Source organism: Phasianus colchicus, chromosome 11 (genome assembly GCF_987193195.1).
Source record: "Phasianus colchicus chromosome 11, bPhaCol1.hap1.1, whole genome shotgun sequence".
Classification (NCBI taxonomy): Eukaryota; Metazoa; Chordata; class Aves; order Galliformes; family Phasianidae; genus Phasianus; species Phasianus colchicus.
Genome location: NC_143446.1, coordinates 13,478,438 through 13,498,310, shown reverse-complemented (window position 1 = coordinate 13,498,310; position 19,873 = coordinate 13,478,438). Strand labels below are relative to the sequence as shown.

The 19,873-nt window shown below is 35.1% G+C and overlaps 1 protein-coding gene across 8 annotated transcripts in view; it reads left to right on the top strand.

The window, feature by feature from the left end:
- The window catches only part of FHIT (fragile histidine triad diadenosine triphosphatase), a 511,778-nt gene that overhangs the window by 83,187 nt on the left and 408,718 nt on the right, over positions 1 to 19,873 (top strand). For 2 of the 8 annotated variants that reach the window (XM_090148333.1, XM_090148334.1), the window contains exon 3: positions 17,231 to 17,351. The exons of 5 other annotated variants lie outside the window; for them this stretch is intronic. In XM_090148333.1, the coding sequence (XP_090004459.1) occupies positions 17,253 to 17,351 (99 nt within the window). In that variant the 5' untranslated portion in view covers positions 17,231 to 17,252. Of the gene's footprint in view, positions 1 to 16,051; positions 16,069 to 17,230; positions 17,352 to 19,873 lie in introns of those variants that run through there. One more of the 8 variants, XM_090148337.1, reaches the window with a different exon arrangement.

The window sequence follows — 19,873 nt, the reverse complement described above, 5'->3', positions numbered from 1 at the left end:
AGTGGCCTTCTGTGGATCTTAAGTCTAAAGGTTCTAAACACAGAGTTATCCAAAACTTGGTACTGTTGAGATGTTCTCACCCTTTTCATGTACTCTAAACAGTGTATTTCAGAAGTCTTTCTGTTACCTTCATAATTCAGAATTCCAGGTTTTGTAGTGATCATACAGTTGTCATGTTATAGAGAGACTGGTTTTCAAGCATGATGATTAATAATCTTCCAAATGATTTTGAAACTTTGTCTCCCACCTTTCTGGAGTTTTACCCTCAGGTTCTGATAAACACAGTATTTCAAGCAGGTCTACTAAGCTATGTGAGCACTAAATTCAGCAGAATGTAGATAACACTCAGTATGCTTAAATATCCTCATGGCACTCTTCTCCTGTAGACTCAGTAGACTTTGTTACCTTGGTAAGTCTCATTTACTATTGGACTAGAATTAGCTCCATGTTAAAAAAAAAAAAAAAAGAAAGAAATTCAGTAGAAACTTTTTACTTTGTGATCTTCTCACTGATGTGTGTTTTATGGATTTTATTTCAGCAAACCATGACGATACTTTATTTAAAAGTATCCATCCTGAAGTCTGCTCTAGAGGAAGCTCTGTTTAATCGTGTTCTATTGGCAGGTGCCACTTAGGGGTTATTGAAGAAATACTTTAAATAACCAAGATTTTCAGATTTTAAATAATCTATTTTCTAAATTCGCTTTTTGGAAAAAGTTCTCTGACCCAGAACGTTTAGGGCATGCATCTGGAAGGCTGCAGATAGTCAGAACAGATAGGTGGGAGTACAGAAGCACAGGAATAAGGTGTTGGTCAGCATACCTGGTTGCTGTCTGAAATGCTCAAGCCCTTATCTGCCACTCAGCTTTTTGTAGGTGTAATATATGTGCCATGTGAAATGACAAGACACAGAAGAGGATTTTTTTATGCTATTAAGCAGCTCTCATCTCTGAATTGTGCTATATTGCTTGGATACTGGGCAGCTAATTCTCTCCTTTTATGACTTGCGGGCATCACCTGAACAGAAATGAAGGTTAAATCCTTTCTGACTAGTTTAACTAAGGCAGACCCATTAGCTGTCACAGGTTTCTATGATTAGCCTCCAGTTTAGCAATGTTAAATGTTAAATACTCCCGTTTGACTTTACAGAGTGAAAGAAATTTAAGATGTCTTTCAGGAGTTTTCTGCTTGCTAGTGTTCCATTAGAAGAATCTAGTTTTGCATACCTATAAAAAAGCAAATCCTGTCATTAATAAAATGAGTAAAGCATCCAGTAGAATTGCCTCTGCAAGTCATACTTGGATTTTTGTAAGGTAAGCTACAGTTGTCTTTTCTTGGAAATGAAACACTGAAAGATCTCTGTGACTAAATTTAAACTTTCTGGCTGACATCTTTGCTACGCATGGAGTTGCTGTTCTGAATAGTCATTCCAGAAGGGTCTGAAAAGTTGTCTTGGCTTTCCCCTCCTGGTTAGGAATGTCCATCTGGGATGGGGAGAGGGTTATGTTGTTACTACTGGCAGTACATTGGTTTAGATGTTTTGATGCAAGATGTAGTACTAAATTAGTGACAAGTTCAAAAGGCTGGAATGCATTGTGAAATACTTAATAAATCAGAAACAAAATCCATCTATGCCAGGTAGCATGACAGGCTTTCAGAGCAGCTTTTAGCCTTTAGACTCTTGTCTCGGATAATGTTGCACATGTTTTTCAGCGTTGTGGAGCTGTATTCATTTTTGCTGGGACTTAATGAAAAAAAATGCACCAATGTCAATATTAATGAAAATCAGTTCGCATTGAAATTCAGATATCCCATCTAGTCCATACATCTTGCTATAAGTCACTCACAGTAGTATGTTAAAGACATGTCCAGCAATGGAAATATGTTAATTTTTCAGATGTACAATGCTTTATGTAAACAAATCCTCTTTATTACTCCATTTTTTAAAATGATGGAATATGATTAGTCCCTTTATGTAGACATGCTAATGTAACAGCTTATAAATATATATAAACCCTTCCTAGAGAAGATAGTCTTATTTACAGTGGTTTTAGTAACTTACTGAGATGCCAAATCTGGGAGAAAAAATCACAAGCTCTGACAAATGAATTTCTCCTCTCTTCAGTGTTTCAAATGCCAAATCCGTCTAAAAATATCTTGATAGGTTTATGTAGTTTTACTTTCTAAATTGGTTTTATGCATTTTATTGTTATGTTGAATGAAGCTTTGTGGTTAGTAGATGGCTAGAATTTCTGTTAATGTATATGTATACTAAATGTCTTTGTGTGTGTGTGTATGTAATAGATAAAAGAGCAGGTTTCTGAAGTTACCATTATGCTGTCAAATTGCTTAGCTGCAAAAATACATGGATGTTGTTTTGTGGGATAATATATGGGAAGTTTTTAATGGGATTAGTAAGGAAGATGAAATATTTTGATGTTTTCTTTTGTGTTGAGAAGAATTTCTTAAAGATGTCTTTTAATAGTTTGGGTTCTATAATTGTAATACCTTTCAAAGTGACAGTATTAAATCAGCAAGTTGTGAATGGTCAGGAATAAAAAAGCAAATTATAAATTCCTGGAATACTAGTGAAAGCAGCAATGGATGTTTCATTGCTCAAGTGAAGTTGATCAGAATGCTTGTAGCGGTGAATTTTATCCTTCCAAATTCTATTTGCCAGAGGCTCTTTGCTTTGTAGTAAAGGTAGTTTTTGCTTTAGCTTGAAAGAGAACAGAATGTACATAGGAATCTCTCTAGAGACCTGGGACCCCTTGCATCAGTGGCTTTCAGATACCAGTTGAGATACCAGTTTTAGATATTCCAGTTGAGAAAAAGGGAATCAGCATTTATTTTCCTTTCTTTGTTTGTGATTTTGTGAATACTAAAAGCTGCATGTGAGCCACTGTTGGCCTTTAAAGTTGGGCCATGTGGGCTCAGGATAGGGAATATGAACTGTTTTGTGCTTCGAGAATATTTGAGCTAGGAGAATTCATTCTCGCATCCTTAACTACTAATATAGTGAACAGCACTATTTGCTAAAAAGCAAATCTAAATAGCAAAAGCAAGCAGATAATTACTCCAGTTGTTAATGCTATATGATGTAATGTTTAAGTTTTGCTCCTGAGAGGCCCTTTTCAATCTCATCAGGTCTGTCTGATGTGATATGATGTCTCTTCATGATGATTTCATATCTACACTTGGAGAAAACATGTGACCAGTTCACAGTCATGTGGATTATCACTTAGACTTGTTTCCTAAGCACTGGCTTATTTCTTAAATCAGGCTCATATTTCCCAATAACTCATTGTCAAATCACATGTGTAATTAGACAAGAATGCAGTCATAGGCTTGATATTACTCATGATCTTCATCAGATAATAAGAGGCTGCTGCATACCTCTTGTGCATGACTGCAATGTTTAACCTCTGTTCTCCAATACTATGCTAGTGCAATTGAGGTAAATGCACAGGGTTATACTGTCTTTTCCTTGCACACTGAGCTATATGTTTTATGGATTTACTTCTAATCTTTGTATCTAAAACAGATCTTAACAGGGATTTGCTAATGTTATATGAAAATGAGAAATACCTTTTGTTTTTTCCACTATGTGATGATTTCCTCTGTAGAAGTTGGGGTTTAATGTTTTAATTTTGTGTAACAATTTCAGAAGATTGATTAGCTCAAGCTGGACTATCTGTAAGGATAACAAATTATGACTTATTCAAAGCAGCCCATCTAATTAAAACTCAGAATTCGTGGTCTTTGGGTTATTCAGAAGCTTAGAGGAAAACATGAATGAAAAAAAATAATGCTGAAGTTTCTTGCCAAATAAATATTAGATCTGTGAAGGTTTTGCAATGTGGCAAAATTTGTTTAATGATTATCCTAACTAAATAGTAATGCTTTACAATCTTCTTCCTCACAGAACTGACATCTTAGGATTGGTACTTTTAACAGGTAGCCAACAATTGATGCTCTAAATATTAATGATCATTGAAAATTTTTATTTTGTTGACTTTATAGGGTGGAAATATTTATCATAAAGCAATGTACGCAATGTAATTGTAAGAAAAAAGTCAAATGGAAACCGAGTTCTCCAGACTAAGCTGTTATATTTGGTAAGATTGATTGTTGAGTAAGATTCCAATGGAGAACACGTCTTCCCATCCAATGACCAATTATGGATGAGTTGTTCTATTAAATAATTCTGTGCCTCTCTATTAAATATGTCTAAGTCACATTTTCATTTTTCTGATAGAAGATTAATGCATAGAAAAGAAACTGCAGCCTCCTAACAAAAGCCTGTATTTCCCACATGAATATACTTCTCTGTTCACTGAGACATGAGACCAACCAGTAATGTAGCAGGAACCTCTCTGAATCTCTAAATCTGTAAGCTTCCCCTTTGAACTGGTAATGCAATCTTGTGCATCAGAATGTGTTAGAAAGAAACAGAGGGATTAAAATAGAGCTGGTAATGCAAAACAGCTTTTGGTACTCAGAACACAGGCTGTATGTAAGGCTCTATGTTTGAAGAAGCAATTAGGCTTGAGAGTCTGGCCCCAGTAGACAGAGCTGGGGTGAGGGTTATTTCATTATCTGTGATAGAGTTTATTCCTTTGTCTCTTCCAAAAGTGTTTTAATCCAATCATTAAAGCAGATTATAGGAAGCCAAGAGGCTTGGCACTGGTAAAACAGTATCCAGCTGCACACCCTAACCTCTGAAGAGATGTTGCCTTTCTGTTAAAATCTCTTGTAATGTACACTCAAGTTTTAAACCTTCTGCCACTGTCTTCTGCTTCCTTCTGATATGAGGAGAATATAATTATAGAATATAATCTTGCAGTGTGGAAGTGTAGTAATGGGCCCTTCAGTACTGTATGCATGGCAGGGGCAAAAATACCTCTTTTCCACCGAATTTTGAGAAACAGTTGTCCTTTCCTCTGTCTCTTCCCTTCTAATCTGCCTGTAGCCTTCTGTGTGTTCCGGTTGTCCGCTGGACTAATGTTATTTAATGGTGAACTGAATCATAATGTAATGCCTATGCAAATTCTAAAATTGATATTTAGTCAAACTAGAGTATCACCAGGTGTTAAAGACTTCTGTCTTTTCCATTCAAATATGTGTGGCCATAATAGGACATGAAGTGGTCATGCTACTGAGCTGTTAATCCCTGAAGAAATTACACAGTGCAATCAAGACCTTGATTTCAGAATTTAACTCTTAGTCTTGCAGAGATTGAAAACATGACCAGTTTTAAGGCCAGAAGAAAATCTTAATATGAGCCTATCTTTGCTTCTTTTAAGGAGCTACAATGATGCTTCTGATTTGGGAAGCAAAGGAGGTTCCTGCATTTGGGTTTTGTCTATTTTGTCTATTTTACATGGTCTTTCTCCTTGATAGGATTTTGGGTTTGCAGTAGAGTACGATCTAAATGATGCTGATTGTGTACTCTGCTGGTACTCAATTGCTGGGCTTATGACCAGTTGAATATTAATGATGTTAATGACTGAAGGTGGGGAAGTGTACTATTTTGAATAAATTTCTTGGTTAGTATGTAACTTACCTAGTTAGTCTCACTTTGGTTTGCCATTTTCTGAGTACTATTTAGGCTCTGAACTAGAAAAAAAAAGTAGTAGTTCAGCCAAAGGAAAGAGAAGGAGAAGAAATACAGATACATATGTATGTTGAAGCTTATTTCCCAAAGAACCAAGACCAGTGCGAAGAGGGGAAATGCTCTGTTTTCTTGGCCCACCGTCTGTAACAGAAAAAAAAATGAAACTTAAAGTTTCAAGTTAAATAAGAAATACATTAAGGCTTGTTGAGAATGCAAATAGATCAGAAATGTAATGATCTCCCCATTATGAATATGAACAGGTAAAGATAAAACATTTGTTGGGTATTTTACAGCTCTTAAGTTCTTTGGTCTTCTTGGCTGAGTAAAATAGCTAATACATGAATGGACTCATTCTGGCATTGGGTGGAAATATGAACTAGATAATAGCCTGAGATATCTGCTTGTCCTTTTGTTCTTTGATTGGCTTGTCATGTACATGCTGCAGCGGAGTTGGATATCAAATCCCTCTCTTTTGTATTTTGTGAAGACAAAGAATTATCAGCCAGCTTAAGAATAAACCCATTATTAAACGTGTAATGTGAAAGGAAAAATGGTTCATTTGAAAAGCAATGGATAGATTTTGATTAATTGTTAAACGTTATGTAAAAATTGTTTTGAAATTACTTCTTGTGCAGCAGTTTAGCTGTGAAAAGAGCAACTCAAGTAATTGATATATTGGCAGATGCTTAACTAATAAATGAGTTATAAATTACTTGCTAATAACCAGCAGCTATCACATATGTTGATATTTATCCTTTTTTCCTTGTGTAATGCCTACAATATTCCATCATCACCACTTCTTGCAAGTGACTATTTCTTTTTGGTGTTGAGAATTTACTTCATTTTGTGCTTCATTCAAGGAATTTCTACTTCGCTAACTGTGATTGAGAATTGCTACATGTTTTCTGTATTAAATAGGTCAGCTGCAAAAGAGAAACATAATTAAAGATTGTACTCCTTTTTATTAGACATGTTTTCTTCTAGTTTTCCTTCCATAAGGTTTACAGAAACCTTGTCTGGTGGAGGGGTACTCGAAGTTGACCAGATAACAGGAGACTACTTTTTCAAGACAAAAACTTTAAAGAGTGCCTTGCCCAATCCCAGCTTTCCAATTATAGAAAGAGGTAGAAGCTATAAAACTGAGTCTGGTAGAGGCAACTAGCTCCCCAAAGGAGGCAGAAGGAGGTAATTGAGTACTGAGACTTGTCTCCTCTTTTCCCTCTCATGTTTGAAAGGGTCTAAAAGTTTGTGTGTACTGTCTTGCATAAAATATTCACCATTTTCAGACAGACAAGTATAATGCTTTTAGTCTCAGTTTCATCTGCATGGATATGATTGTTCAAATGCAGTGACTTAGTTATGAATCCGTTCAGATGATTTTCTTTAATTCTCTTGATCTTCAAAATGTTCTGGACAGGTGATAAGTGTTTGACTCCATCTTTTTTTTCCCCTTCTGAATTCCTTGGCTGTATTTATATTAAAATCTTTTTTTTTCTGTGTTTTTTTTTACAAAACCCAAGTTTATTTGGATTGTTGAGAAGAAGGTGTTCTGTGGTATAAACTAAAACTCATCTGATTCTGATGAAGTGTCAACTCTCGTATGTCCTTGTACACCTTGCTGGCTGTTTGGACACTTTAGCTAAGTAATCAGCTTAGCAGTAGGATTACCACTTACATTACAAAGACCAAACTGAATATCTTTTGTCTCATTTTCCGAGACTCACTTTTTTCCCTTCATGCATCTGAGAACTACTTATATCTATACAACTTCATAGTTTGAATTGATTTTGGAAGGTAAACAGCAACATTTTCCTGTTTTTAATTGTGCCCTGCTGCAGAGCATGTTGCAAGCATGTTAATTTTTTTTTGCCTCCTTTGCCTTCATACCAGGGAAGGGGCCGATTTAATAATTATCACACAGAATTCAGTTTTGTGTTGCACAGGTTTTGTAGGAAAACTATAAAAGGTTTGTTAGATAATCATATTATCTTTACAATTCCATAGAAGTCATACGGAAGAGTCCTCCTAAGATCCTGTTGTTTATTATGAGTGTATAATGGTTTTCAATGAACAAAACTTCTTAGTTTTGCCTTATAATAATAAAAATAATTGAAAACATATGTTTATAATATAGGGCAAATTTCACTTTTGAGGTCATAGACTGTAATTTTTTCTGGTTCTGATGTCCCTAGCTTTAAACTGCTTTTCTGCCTTGGCTCAAAGACAGATAGCTGGTAGCCTTTCTGAGCTGAACAGCCTGTGAATACGAAATATTAATAAACCAGAAACATACAGTTCCAAGACAAGCAATTTTAAAAAATCGCATTATGTATACTTAATGCCTAACTGACCTTTTCTGCTGTTTCTTAAATCTTTTTAAATTCATCTAATTTCAAAGCCAGAGTATTAGCCCATTTATATGTAAATTGCCTTTAATTCATGCATTGATTTGAAAGACTAATCCAAAAGACCCTTTACCACAGGTGACCTTTTTGACACTGTACTTCTGGGAAGACTGTAAAGTGGTTTCTTATGACCTCACATCCACCTGTAGCATAACATATGCCTACTTCAGTATGTATAAATCAGTCATAAGAGAATGGTTTTCAAACACCATTGAATTATTAACACTGTAATTGCCCCAGTTACTCTTTGAGTTAAAATATCTCCCATTTAAACCAGTGATTATTTCATGTTATCTTTCTTCCCTGTTTTAGATGTCAGACACAATTAATATATCTACTGATTATCCCCCTTGAAGAACATATAATCTAGCTCTAAAATGATAGTCTGCTAATACTGTAAATTTTAAAAAATATATATTTATTATTATCCATAATTTCATGTCACCAAATTGTTGCTGGAAGGAATATGTTAACTTTGACTTGGCCATTTCCTATAATAAAGGTGAAACCTTTCCCTTTTCTCAAGATACTGGACAAATTGAGATAATTATTAGGAAATATAAATTTATATTTTTATCCATTGATTTTCCTGAATGCACCACTTGAACATTTGCTTTAGTGTGTAGTTTGTTGTGAAGAATCACATGGCTTAATGGACAGTATTATTTACTATATTCTCACTGTTGCAGGTTATTCCTGGGAGTATGCATACTAATTCTGTTGAATTGCCACAGTTTTCTGTTGCTGTTACATAATCTTGAGTAAAATAATTGCTTTTTTGTTTTATTCTCTTTTCAAATGAACTTTATTTTTTCAATCAATTACAGCTTCTGAAGAAACACAATACAAATGTCTGGTGATTGATATCTATTTCCACGGTCATCAGTAAGATGAAAAATGGTCTGATTCTCATATTTTAGCTCAGTTATGATGACTTTTGTGCACTAAGAAAAACAAAGCCTGCTTTTTAAAATCCATTTAGGCAATGCAGTATACCAGACAGTGGTGCATTGCATTATACAACAAGCAAGGATTATTTTTGTATTGTATGCTTATAAGGGAAGACAACCTTCTTTATGCTGCGAGTTATAATAAAGGAGTAATGTATGCCAGGTTGCTTGCAGTTGTGTGAAAAAATGAGAAAAAGATGCATAAATCTGTAGTAATAAAAGCAGAAAACGGGGTACGAAGCATGAGCTCTGAACTGGTCTGTGTCTATAACTATCACATCTTTTCTCAGTCATGTCAAAATAAATTTGTATTAATAGTCCTTGTGGGAGGATGAGCCTGTCTAATTTCTTTTGACTAAAGAGCTCAGAAGAGTGAGAACAAGATGGCATCAGAAGTGCTGTTTTTGTCATTTGTTGGGGAGAGGGGGAGGGGGAGAAAACCCACTAGCCATCATTATTTGCAAAATATAAATTGTGATGTTTGAAGATCTCATCTGGTTTTAAAAGTAGTGTAATGCAGTATGAGCTAATGGAACTTAAAAGATATGGTAAAACCACACAATATTGGTGCTGTGAAATAAGGATACTCCTTGAAAGACAGTTTTAATAGATCAACTATCTATTTGCTTCCTATTTTAGCTATAAGTTATTTATATCCTAACTTGATTTGCTACTATTAATAAGCTATACATTACTTTTGGGCATGGGCAGTTTGTTTTCCTCCTGAAACTGTAACACTTAGCCTGGAATAAGTAGTGTTACTTCTGCAAAGAAGGATGAAGAGGGCTGTGTAATGTAAGTAAGGGTGCAGGAACACTGGAAGAGCACAGTGGGGAAAAAAATTGCCATTTTGATTAGGGTTGAACAGATGTACATTCAAATTGTGGATGAAAAAAAAAGGCTGTGGGAGGAGATCCTAATGATTTAGCTTTGAATTGAAGGCCTGAGAAGAGCTGAACTTGAATGGCTGTAGCAGTGAAAGTCGCATGCGTAAGGACATCTATTTGCATCTTTGTCTGGTTTGCTTATGCTTGTTATTACCCTTGTTATTTGCTATGGCAATACAGTTGTCTGTTCAAAAATTAGAGCTAACTGGGTAATTAAAGAAATAGATGTAGGAAAAGCTACCAAAAATTAGTGGTGCTTGCAGCTGTGCCAGGACCAAGAACTGATCTGTCCTATGTGAGACTGATCATTCTGAAAATTCCTCTGGGTTTGAAGACACTCATGGAAAGCTTGAAATAACAGTAATGGATTTCATTACAAAACCCAGAGGGTAGTGTCCATGTTGAGGTTATCTTGTTTTACTTCTATCACCGCGTGGTATGATAAAGACAAGGACGATATTACTGTTACGGAGTTTGTCAGCTCTAAGGTAAAGGTGAATGAAAATATATATTTCAATTTGTCTTGCATTGGTGTTAATAGAGACATAACTACGGCTATTTATTTCTTTATATACCTCCGCTTGTTTTACAGGCAGCGAAAGTAGTAGAGAGCCATTTTTAATTTGGAATTTGAGAAAGATAAAGAAGGAAAAACACAAAGTCAAATTTCGAGTGTTTTTTGAATTAGTGGAAAACATTTTGCACTATCATGAGAGAGGAGTGATAAAACTGTTGCTTATAGATACAGTTTATTACAGCAAAGAATCTGTCCCAGTGACGACACCCTTGCTGAAATTACAGTCCTGCATCCCTGGACTGCAGTTATGTTCAGCTGATAGGAACAATGGTGAAATGCTTTTGTATTGAGCACTAGTGCAGAGAAAAGACTTGAATTTTCAGATGTTTTTGATTGAAAGGATTCAGATTTGTGTTTGTTTGCATACCAATGTGTGCAATGTCTAACACTTGTAAGACAAGAATTTGTATATATTTACTGTAAATATATAAAATTAAGAACTTTATTTTTTTCTGCAACAATTTCATTGCTATTTCTACCTAAGTGCAAGAGCTGTTCCAGTATAGAATTTGTGCTGCTCTAAGTACCAAATGAAATACCACTTAGCATACATGTGCAGTATTAGCTGCAGCTTCTAGAGTCCGTGACTTAAATTCACTGCATTTCCACTACACTGTTGTGGAATGGCTCTCCTTACCATGGGAAACAACAAATGTCTCTCTCAAAAGACCTACTTTCAAGTAAAGCTTCTGCTGCAGCACGTATCATTTGATGGGGTGGGACTTTATCGAAGTCAATACCTGAGAGATGAATTTATGTACAAATCTGGGAGGATCAGGGAGATTGATAATGATATATTCACAGAGTAAGTGTCACAAGAGACAAGACTGCAATACCAGGGAGAAATGGAGATCCTGGCTCAGTAAGATAATACTTCACAGAATGACAGCAAAAATAATATGACAGAAAAGATTTATATTGATCAAAAGAAATACTAGCCTTGGGCTAAAGGAATAAAGGGATTAACAAAAAGTGATGCAATTGGCACTCAATGACTAAACTCTGACATGATTCAGTGGGCCCACCTTGGAAAACCTGTGAAGTCATGTGTCAAGGAGAGGGTTTGATAGCTGCATTAGTGCTGAAGTATTCTTCAGCAGGATGTAAACACCAAAGAAAAAGAAGAAAAAGTGGCATGTAAAGAAGCATGGTATGTTACATACTCAACTCCTTTCTAGTTTTTTCTCAGACTACTGTAAAGGTATCAGTGCTGCAAGCTAGGAGAGAGCTATGTGAACTTTTCAGTGCAGTGGAGATAGCTTTCTTTACTGACAGCATGACTTACTGCCCACCAAACAGGTAACTGGACTTGTCTTCATAAAAGAGGTTCTAGTTCACCAAGTTTTATGTTCTTTTGTTAGTGCACTCATCTTTTATGAGAGTTATGCATGGTTACAAGGAGAATTGGGACCCTTTCTATAAAGACATATGGATGACCACTCTTCTTTCTGTAATTTTGATGTGTTGTATTGCAATAGTGATAAAAAAAGCACGAAAAGAAATTCCTGTTGAACAAAAGGAGAAATTCCATCCTTTTGCCTCACCTAGGCTTTCAGTGATATGGTGTCTTGACATACATGTTAGCTGTTCAGTGATGGGTTCACTGCTCTCTGCAGTCATCTAGTAAATTAAGTATCTGTGCTCTTCATGTTTCTGAAACAAGGGGCTCAAGACTCTGTCAAGTGTTCCGCCTGACTTATGCTATGCCTCAGAGGAGCAACAAACAGCACTATGGTAAATAAGTGAATCAAAGACTATGGTTAGCTCAATTCTGAAGGGTGAGTTGTTGATGAACAGCCTTTTCAGGGCTGTGGGTAACCAAGCCTGAAGTGTGACAAGGAGCACAGTAATGTGGGGATGATGAGAAGGTGGGCAAGTGTTTAAAGTAATCTTACCTTGCTCAAAGAGTGCTCTGAAGGTTTTTGGATTGTATAAATTAACAAATCTATAGACAATGAGATTTGTTTTTAAACTTCTACTGCACTGAAATTCTGTCCTTTTTCAATAGGGTTTTGAAGACGTGCTTGGGACCACTAGCTTGTTGGGGTTTTATTTTGCCTATCATTTTTAAAGAACAAAAGGAACTACCTGGCTCTGAGCAGCTTGGTCTAATGATTAGTGACCCTGCCTATGGCAGGGGGGTTGAAACTGGATGATCTTTGAGATCCTTTTCAACCCAGGCGATTCTATGATTCTGTCTAAGTCAGAATTTGGTTGGCTTTGGTAACTGAGTTTTGTGATTTTCCATGTCCAATTCAGTGGTGATAAATGATTGAAATAGTGTAAACGTTGTCTGCATGTCTAGCAGAGGAGAAATCTTGTGATATTCAAATGTTCTGCATTAGTTTTGCTCATCTATTAGGCAAGAGGCGTAAAGAGATGGGAAAGTAGAATGGAGCTTACCCATAGCTTCCTGAGGTGGTTGTCTTCTGTGAGAGTACCTTTCCTAGGCCTGAAATGAGAGAGGGTGTGATGGGTATTGTCAGATTTCTGTACGTAGCCTAGGAATAAGATGACAAATTTGACTAATTTTTTTTGTGTGAAAACTTTTTTATGCTTTAATTTTTCCCCTTTCTCTACTTATTTCCCTTCAGAGTATTTAAATTGAAAATGTTCCTTCTGATCATTTTCTTCTTCATTTTCAGCTTCCATTTTTTTTCAATATTGATTTTGTTTTACTCAGTCTTTAATTTCTTCAGCACATTCCTTTTTTTGTTCACAAAGAATAGTGGATGATCTTAACTAGGAATTTCAGCTAATTATTTCCCAGCCCACATTAGAAGATGACTGATATTCTGGTACTTCTGGTGTTTGCTGAGTATCTGTCTATAGAAAAGAACTGGTGAGAGGTTCTCTAATTTACAATCTCAAAAGCTTCATATCTTCCATTTCTTTTCCCATTTACATTTTCGTGTGAGAGAAATTGCATTGTTTTTTGATTACATTGAATTTGAAGCCTCTTACTGTTCTTCAGAAACTTTGTGACAAGAGACCCAGATATTTAAGATTTTTTTCTTGTCTCTTGATATAATAGATAATCCAAATACCACAGAATATCGGGAGAACACATTTTAGTTTTCTGCAAATAACATTTCCTTGTGCGAATTCTGCAAAGCAAATTGTTTTACTTGTCCAATTTGTCTTATGTAATATGTAGTTAAAGTTTAAGGGTCATCTGTTCTTCCCATCTGTGGCCTATTTCATAGTCTAGATATACTAGCTAGTTTGGGGCTAATTCTCAGTACGTGCATAGCTTGAAGCAAGAGACGTTATCCATGTCTGATTCTTAAGTTCACTTTCATTTTTCTTTGTGAAAATGAAGCAAAAGGGAATGCTTGTTTTGTGTTTATATCTCTACTTAATTATTTTCGTCTTTCTTTCATTTGTGCTGTAGCAATGGACTACTGCCATGTTTTTGCCCAAATTACTAGAAGGCAAAAAACTTTCAAGATTAAATATTAACATTTAATTATTGTTTTTTTTAATGTGGAAAATCTGGTGCTCATATTTTTAAAAAGCTAATTTGATTTTGTTAAAGCTGTAGGTCAATTTAATTTCACACTATTCATTTAAGAAGAAACCTCTGATTTTTGTCACTAAAATTAATCACTATTTCCTGCTATTTAAGCTGTTGCTGAGCAGATAAAATTGTATATGTATTTTTCTAATTTTATTTTTTTTTACATTGACAGCAATTTCATCGTATCGTTATCTTGTATTCTATTCATAATCCTCTCAGTATCACGATTATACGACTTCATTGTGTAACTTCTGCGTATCTCCCTTTTCCTTCAGCTTTGCAATTCTAATATTTTCTTGCTATTGTATTACAAAAGGATTGAGGAAGCAGGGTATTTGCATGAAGGACATTTTAAATTCTAATGTCAAGGGTCATTAATCATTTTTGTTGTTATACTTACAAAGCTCAGTTTCTGCATACAGAAGAGACTGTGGGATAGGAATCCATTTTGGAAATAAATCTTTCAGATTACCTTTTCACTTTCTGTGAGTTGCCAACTACAAATTTAAAAGAATACCAAGCCAAAATAGGTCACAAATTTGAGTGTTTTGTATCCCGTATCAATGTTTTTTTGTTGTCATTAACATATTCCATAAATTATATGCCTTTTATTCTTGCAATATTGTTCCCCTCTTTGTTTGTAATTAACTTGTTTGGCTTAATTACATCTTGATTTCTTTGCTTTTCTTTGTTTTTGATCTTGTGAAGGCAGAATTGTATTTGTTCTAAAATGAAAAGGTAGGCATTACTGGTTGTGGCTAAAAAGAGCTGCCAGTGTGAAAACCATAGTTCCTTTTTTTATTAATAAAACCAACAAAAACTGCAGTCAATTCTTCAGTGGCGTGAATGGTTATAGATTTTGATGCTTTGAGTACTGTTACAGCTAATAAACTTTGCTTTTGTTAAGAAGGCTGTAGTATGATCTTAAATGCATTTGATGTTGGCTGGAACCAAGTGCTGTGGATTCCTCCTGCATAATGCCATTAAAGAATGTGACATATAAGGGATGGGATTAGGTGATGGGACTTGGTAGGTCAGAATGATGGTTGGACTTCATGATCTTTAACATCTTTTCCAACCTAGATAATTCTATAATAAAGGTTAACCTGCCTTTTTGTTCAGTTATTTATCTACGTGCTTAACTGCTTCTGGTGAGGACTCAGTGAATTGATTACAATTTCCTTGTTAACAGAATAATGCTGATGCAGTATGATGTTTTGAGTGAAGAGCTAGGTATCATCTCAGTGTTTGGTTGTCAGCTTGGAACATTGCTCTTGTTGTGGATTGGAAGACAAAAATGTAATTTTGTTGAAAATTGGACAAAATTACATGGAGACGATATGAATGCATAACTGTGATTTGTGGCAAGTGTATCTAAGAACCCACTATCTGAATGAAACCCAGTGTTTCATTTACTAATTTGGGAAAAATATTTGAGATAGGGATAGTATGAACATGCTGTAAATAAATCCATACTTCACTGCCTTTGCTTCAAGGTATTTCCTTGCTACTTAGCCCGTGTTTTGTAGAGTTAACAAAGCTTTTCTTCAATCTGTAGACTAATGTGTTTTAGGAAGATACCACAACTTGGTTATTCCAGAGTGCCAGAAAATTATGGGAAGCTTTCTTCTTCCATATAATTTTACTACATGGGAAAATTATTACTGTAGACTCACCAAGTTAAATTAACCCTTCCCACTTCCTCACAGCAATTCTTTTAGCAAAATACCCATCTGTAGAGTTTCCTCTTTGGGAATTTCTCCTTAAAAATGTTGGTCTCAGATCTTAATCTGTAGAAAAACCACTGATATTCACTCCTGCATAGGGGAAACCCTGCATTGTGATGTTTAAATGTTAAGTATGTAAGTTACTAATAACCTATTTTAATATCACACTTTTTCTCCTTATTAAGAGAAGCACCGTGATTTAGTGAAAGGCAGGACTTTTGCTTAGAAGAATCAAGGAGCTTGCTGTACTCTTCAAAAGCTGAACAAGAATAAACCCACTGGATTGTACCTAATCCTTGACATTTTTCTTCCTGAGCTGAGAAGTCTTACCAGAAAAGATATCTGCCTTCTTACTGTATGGAATGCAGAAAGACTTCTTCGTATCAGTTAGGTTTTTTTCCTTCCTTTAACCAATTATGATTTTTTTTTTCTTGAAAGAGGCTGTCATAAACTTGCCCATTTGTTTATCATGGAGACTTTTATGCTTCTCAGATTTCCCCTTTCCAGAGTATTCTTCAGAGCCCTGTTGGAAGTCCATAGATAATTACTTAGGTAGTATTCTTGCAATAAGTGTGTTGTAAATAATGACACGTGGAAATTTTATTGACTTAAAAGTAAATCAAAATAAATTCAACATTACGTTCCCTTTGTAAATGTGACTTTTTCTGATTTATTTCAGTCTCTTTTGGTTGATTTATTTTGAAATCCATGGACTTCAAACAAAACATTATTTCCCTTCCATCTCTTTTTCTCTGCTATCTAAAGTGTTCCTTTCCTCCATTCCTGATGATCCTCCTGTGGCTTTATATACATCCTATCTTATTTGAGCAAAGTCCGGTGAATCTCTTAGTTCTGCTTAGGGAAATTTTATCAGCATCAGTATAATATTAAGAGGAGGAATCAAGCAATTAATTTCTTTCAAGGTAAGATCAGCATATCTGACTAGATATTATATTACTGTGTGTAGCAAAATTTCAAAGTTAATTTAGATTATATGAAGTAAAGTCATCCATTTTCAAATGCATGAGAAGAGATGATTAAATTCCAGATTCCAGTGTAAATTAGCTTCTAAACATAGAGGTTTGTAGCTTGAATTGAATCAGAGAGTGTTTCAGAGGTTCAGAGTGTTAACTATTTGCTGATGGCTTTGCTCGATTCATTTCTGGAAATGATATCTCACTGGAGTTGTCCAATTCACAGTATATAATGGATTAATGGCTTGGAACTTTATCTATAATTCTTTGGCTTTATGTTTAAACAGTTCATAAACTCTTGATATCCCTTTTCCCCTCTTGAGTTCATTAAGAAAATAACATAAAGTAAAGCTAGCACTTTCTTTGTATTTTATTATTTAGAAAAACACATTATGTTAATATTCTAAACTGCTGTAATTTAGTAATTTAAGGACTCTGGGGAGAGAAGAAAACAGAAATTATTTTTTTCTGTCCATTCTATTAAGAGAGAAATTGGAAAGAAATCCATCAAATGCCTGAAGGATAGGGTGGCTTCTCTTTCAAGACTTAAAATGCTGTCCTTCCTGTTCGGTAGCTCTGTAATACTGTTACCATGGATGTGGCAGCTGCCTGAATGCAATAGAGAGCATCTCATTCAAGCCAAGGAGACAGAAGGTCAATTTCAGTTGCTCCATGTTCCCAGAAGCTCTTGCAAGGTAATAGTTTTTGGTTTAGCAATGCCAAGTATGAACTACTTAGTGGCTTTTCTGATCTTTGTTTTAAATTCTGGAAATAATATTTTGGCATAGAATCATATTACGTTCAGTGAAGAAACAAGTGAGGTATGTTTATCTTTGTTCCAAATTAATAATCATATATTTATGTAAATTCTCTATTCGGAGATATCTGCATTTCACCAAATAATTTTTTACTCTTTACTCAAATGCGGTCTAACTTATCTATCTTTTTCTCTTGAAATTCTGAGCTGCTGGGAAGCAATGTGAATAATTGATACCTCTTATTACTCATTGTTCATTGCTCTTGCATAAAGGAAAAAAAGCTTATATAGTTTGCTCTCTTGTGTACTAAACTGGCTTTAGGCAAGCAAAAAATAGCAGTTATAGAGACTACTATTTCTGAGGACGATTTTCATTTTCTGAGTAGCTTGATGAAGCTGTGCTTCAAATTAAAAAGTCAACAAGCACTAGTGTGGTAGCAGTAGAGCTTAGATGAAACATAGCCAGCCAAATCCATAATTTATGTAAAACCACTTTAATGAGTGAAATTACTCCAGAGATTAATATATCTTGATATAAAATGGAAGTGCAAGGAAAAACAATGTCTGTTATACTTTCCTTGGAAAAATACATCTGTTTTCCTTCTGTGGTGTTTTATAGACAGGATTTAGATGTTACTACTTTCCACACTGGGACGTATTTGAGGTTTCTATCTAGCACAGAGCTGGTGTTGGACGAAATCTAAAATAGAACACTGCAATTTTTTCTTCCAAATATATTTTCCCAAGATCTGAGTCCAGATATGTTTGTGTGAGAAGACCAAGGAATTTGCTTCACAGGCCAGCTTGACATCTACTACAAGCTGTCCAATGAAGATTTTGCAGACTGCTGTCACAATGCTGCTCATATATATTATTTTTTTTCCATAGACAAACATACTCAAATGCTGGTAGGCTTTGTATTTTCATGTGAGTAGTAGGATAAAAGTGAAGCTGTGTAGCCTTGGAAGTAGGATAAGGAGCAGGATGTCATATCTAAATGTTGTCTCCAGCTTTGTCACTGTTAAGACTTGCTGTGTTATTTATCCTTTTGTGCCATGTCTAGTCAGAAAGGGATAATGACACCTCTTTAGTACTGTGAAACGTTTTCGAAATGAGAGAAGCTTAATAACGTGGCCCTATCACTTTTGTAAATGATTTAGTGGTAAACCTCGGTTGAAAACAACTTTGATCTTTTGGGAGAGAACGCTCCTAAATCTGTATCCTGCATGCAAAGCTTGGGGAGCTGTTATACTTTGATGAGAGCCCTACTTTAAATGTGTTGTTACCAGAAGAGCAGAGGGTGATCTCTTAGCATTTCATCACAGTGAATTAGGGAATGCTCTAATTTTTTTGTAATGCTTTTCAAGTATGTTCTTTAGTTACTTGTCTTTTCCCTAATAGGCATTGTTCAGATAAAATACTGTTAGCAGAAAATGAGATAGAAGCAGAAAACATAAAAATATTTGAAGTGTCTCATGCTATGGTGACTGTACCCAACATTAGTATAATTCTGTAAAATATTACTCCTAACGTTAATTGAACAACAAGTGTTTTGATTAAAAAGACATAGCTGCTACAAAATGATATCTTTATTTGTTGTATATTAATATTTGACTGTGGGGGAACAAAGAATGTAGTATAGTACTTCAGTATATTCCCAATGAGGTAGAAATTGAAAGCAAGGAAGTTTAATTTATTATTATAATTATTGTAATTATTGAAGACAGCAGAATTCATGTGGTACTATTTTGGACAGTGTATCCTTTGAGTAACCTTTTCTGTTTCATACTTCATGCTGCCAACCTCAGTATTGTGAGTTCCTTTTCATCTGGGCATTCTCAAACATTGGACATGTGAGGCCTTAGACATCTCTAGAGCTGTCCCTCCTAATTCATATTTCTCTTTTTTTGTTGTTGTAGAAATGGAATTGTGTCCAAATAAATAACGTTCTGTGAGCTTCAGTGTTTACAATGTTTGTACTTCTGTTCAATGCCTACAGACAAACTTTATTAGAATCAATAAACAGAATAAAAAGCAGAACCTCATGAACTATTTCTTTAGTGGAATAATTAAAACCCAGATGCTCAACTACCATACAGCAAAAGGTACATCCACAGAATGGAGAACCAACCAACTTAATAGAGAGGCACAATATTGTCCTCATCCCACAGTGAGTGTTCTCATGTCCTGGACTTTGCTGATTCACTCATGTCATAGGAGCACAGTGCTGTTATCAAAGCAGCATTCCCTGACCTTCTTTCCCGAACATCTCATGTTTGTTATTCTCTGTTCAGATATTTAGAAACTGAATTGAGCAATGCTATTTCATTGTGAAATATAATGACTGGAGTGAGGGAAAATGGTGATATTTTTAATGTTGTATGTCTCTTAATTCTTTTTTACAGTACGCCAGCAATTGCATATGCTAAGTGGAATGCTAATTACATTTTGCATTTTCAT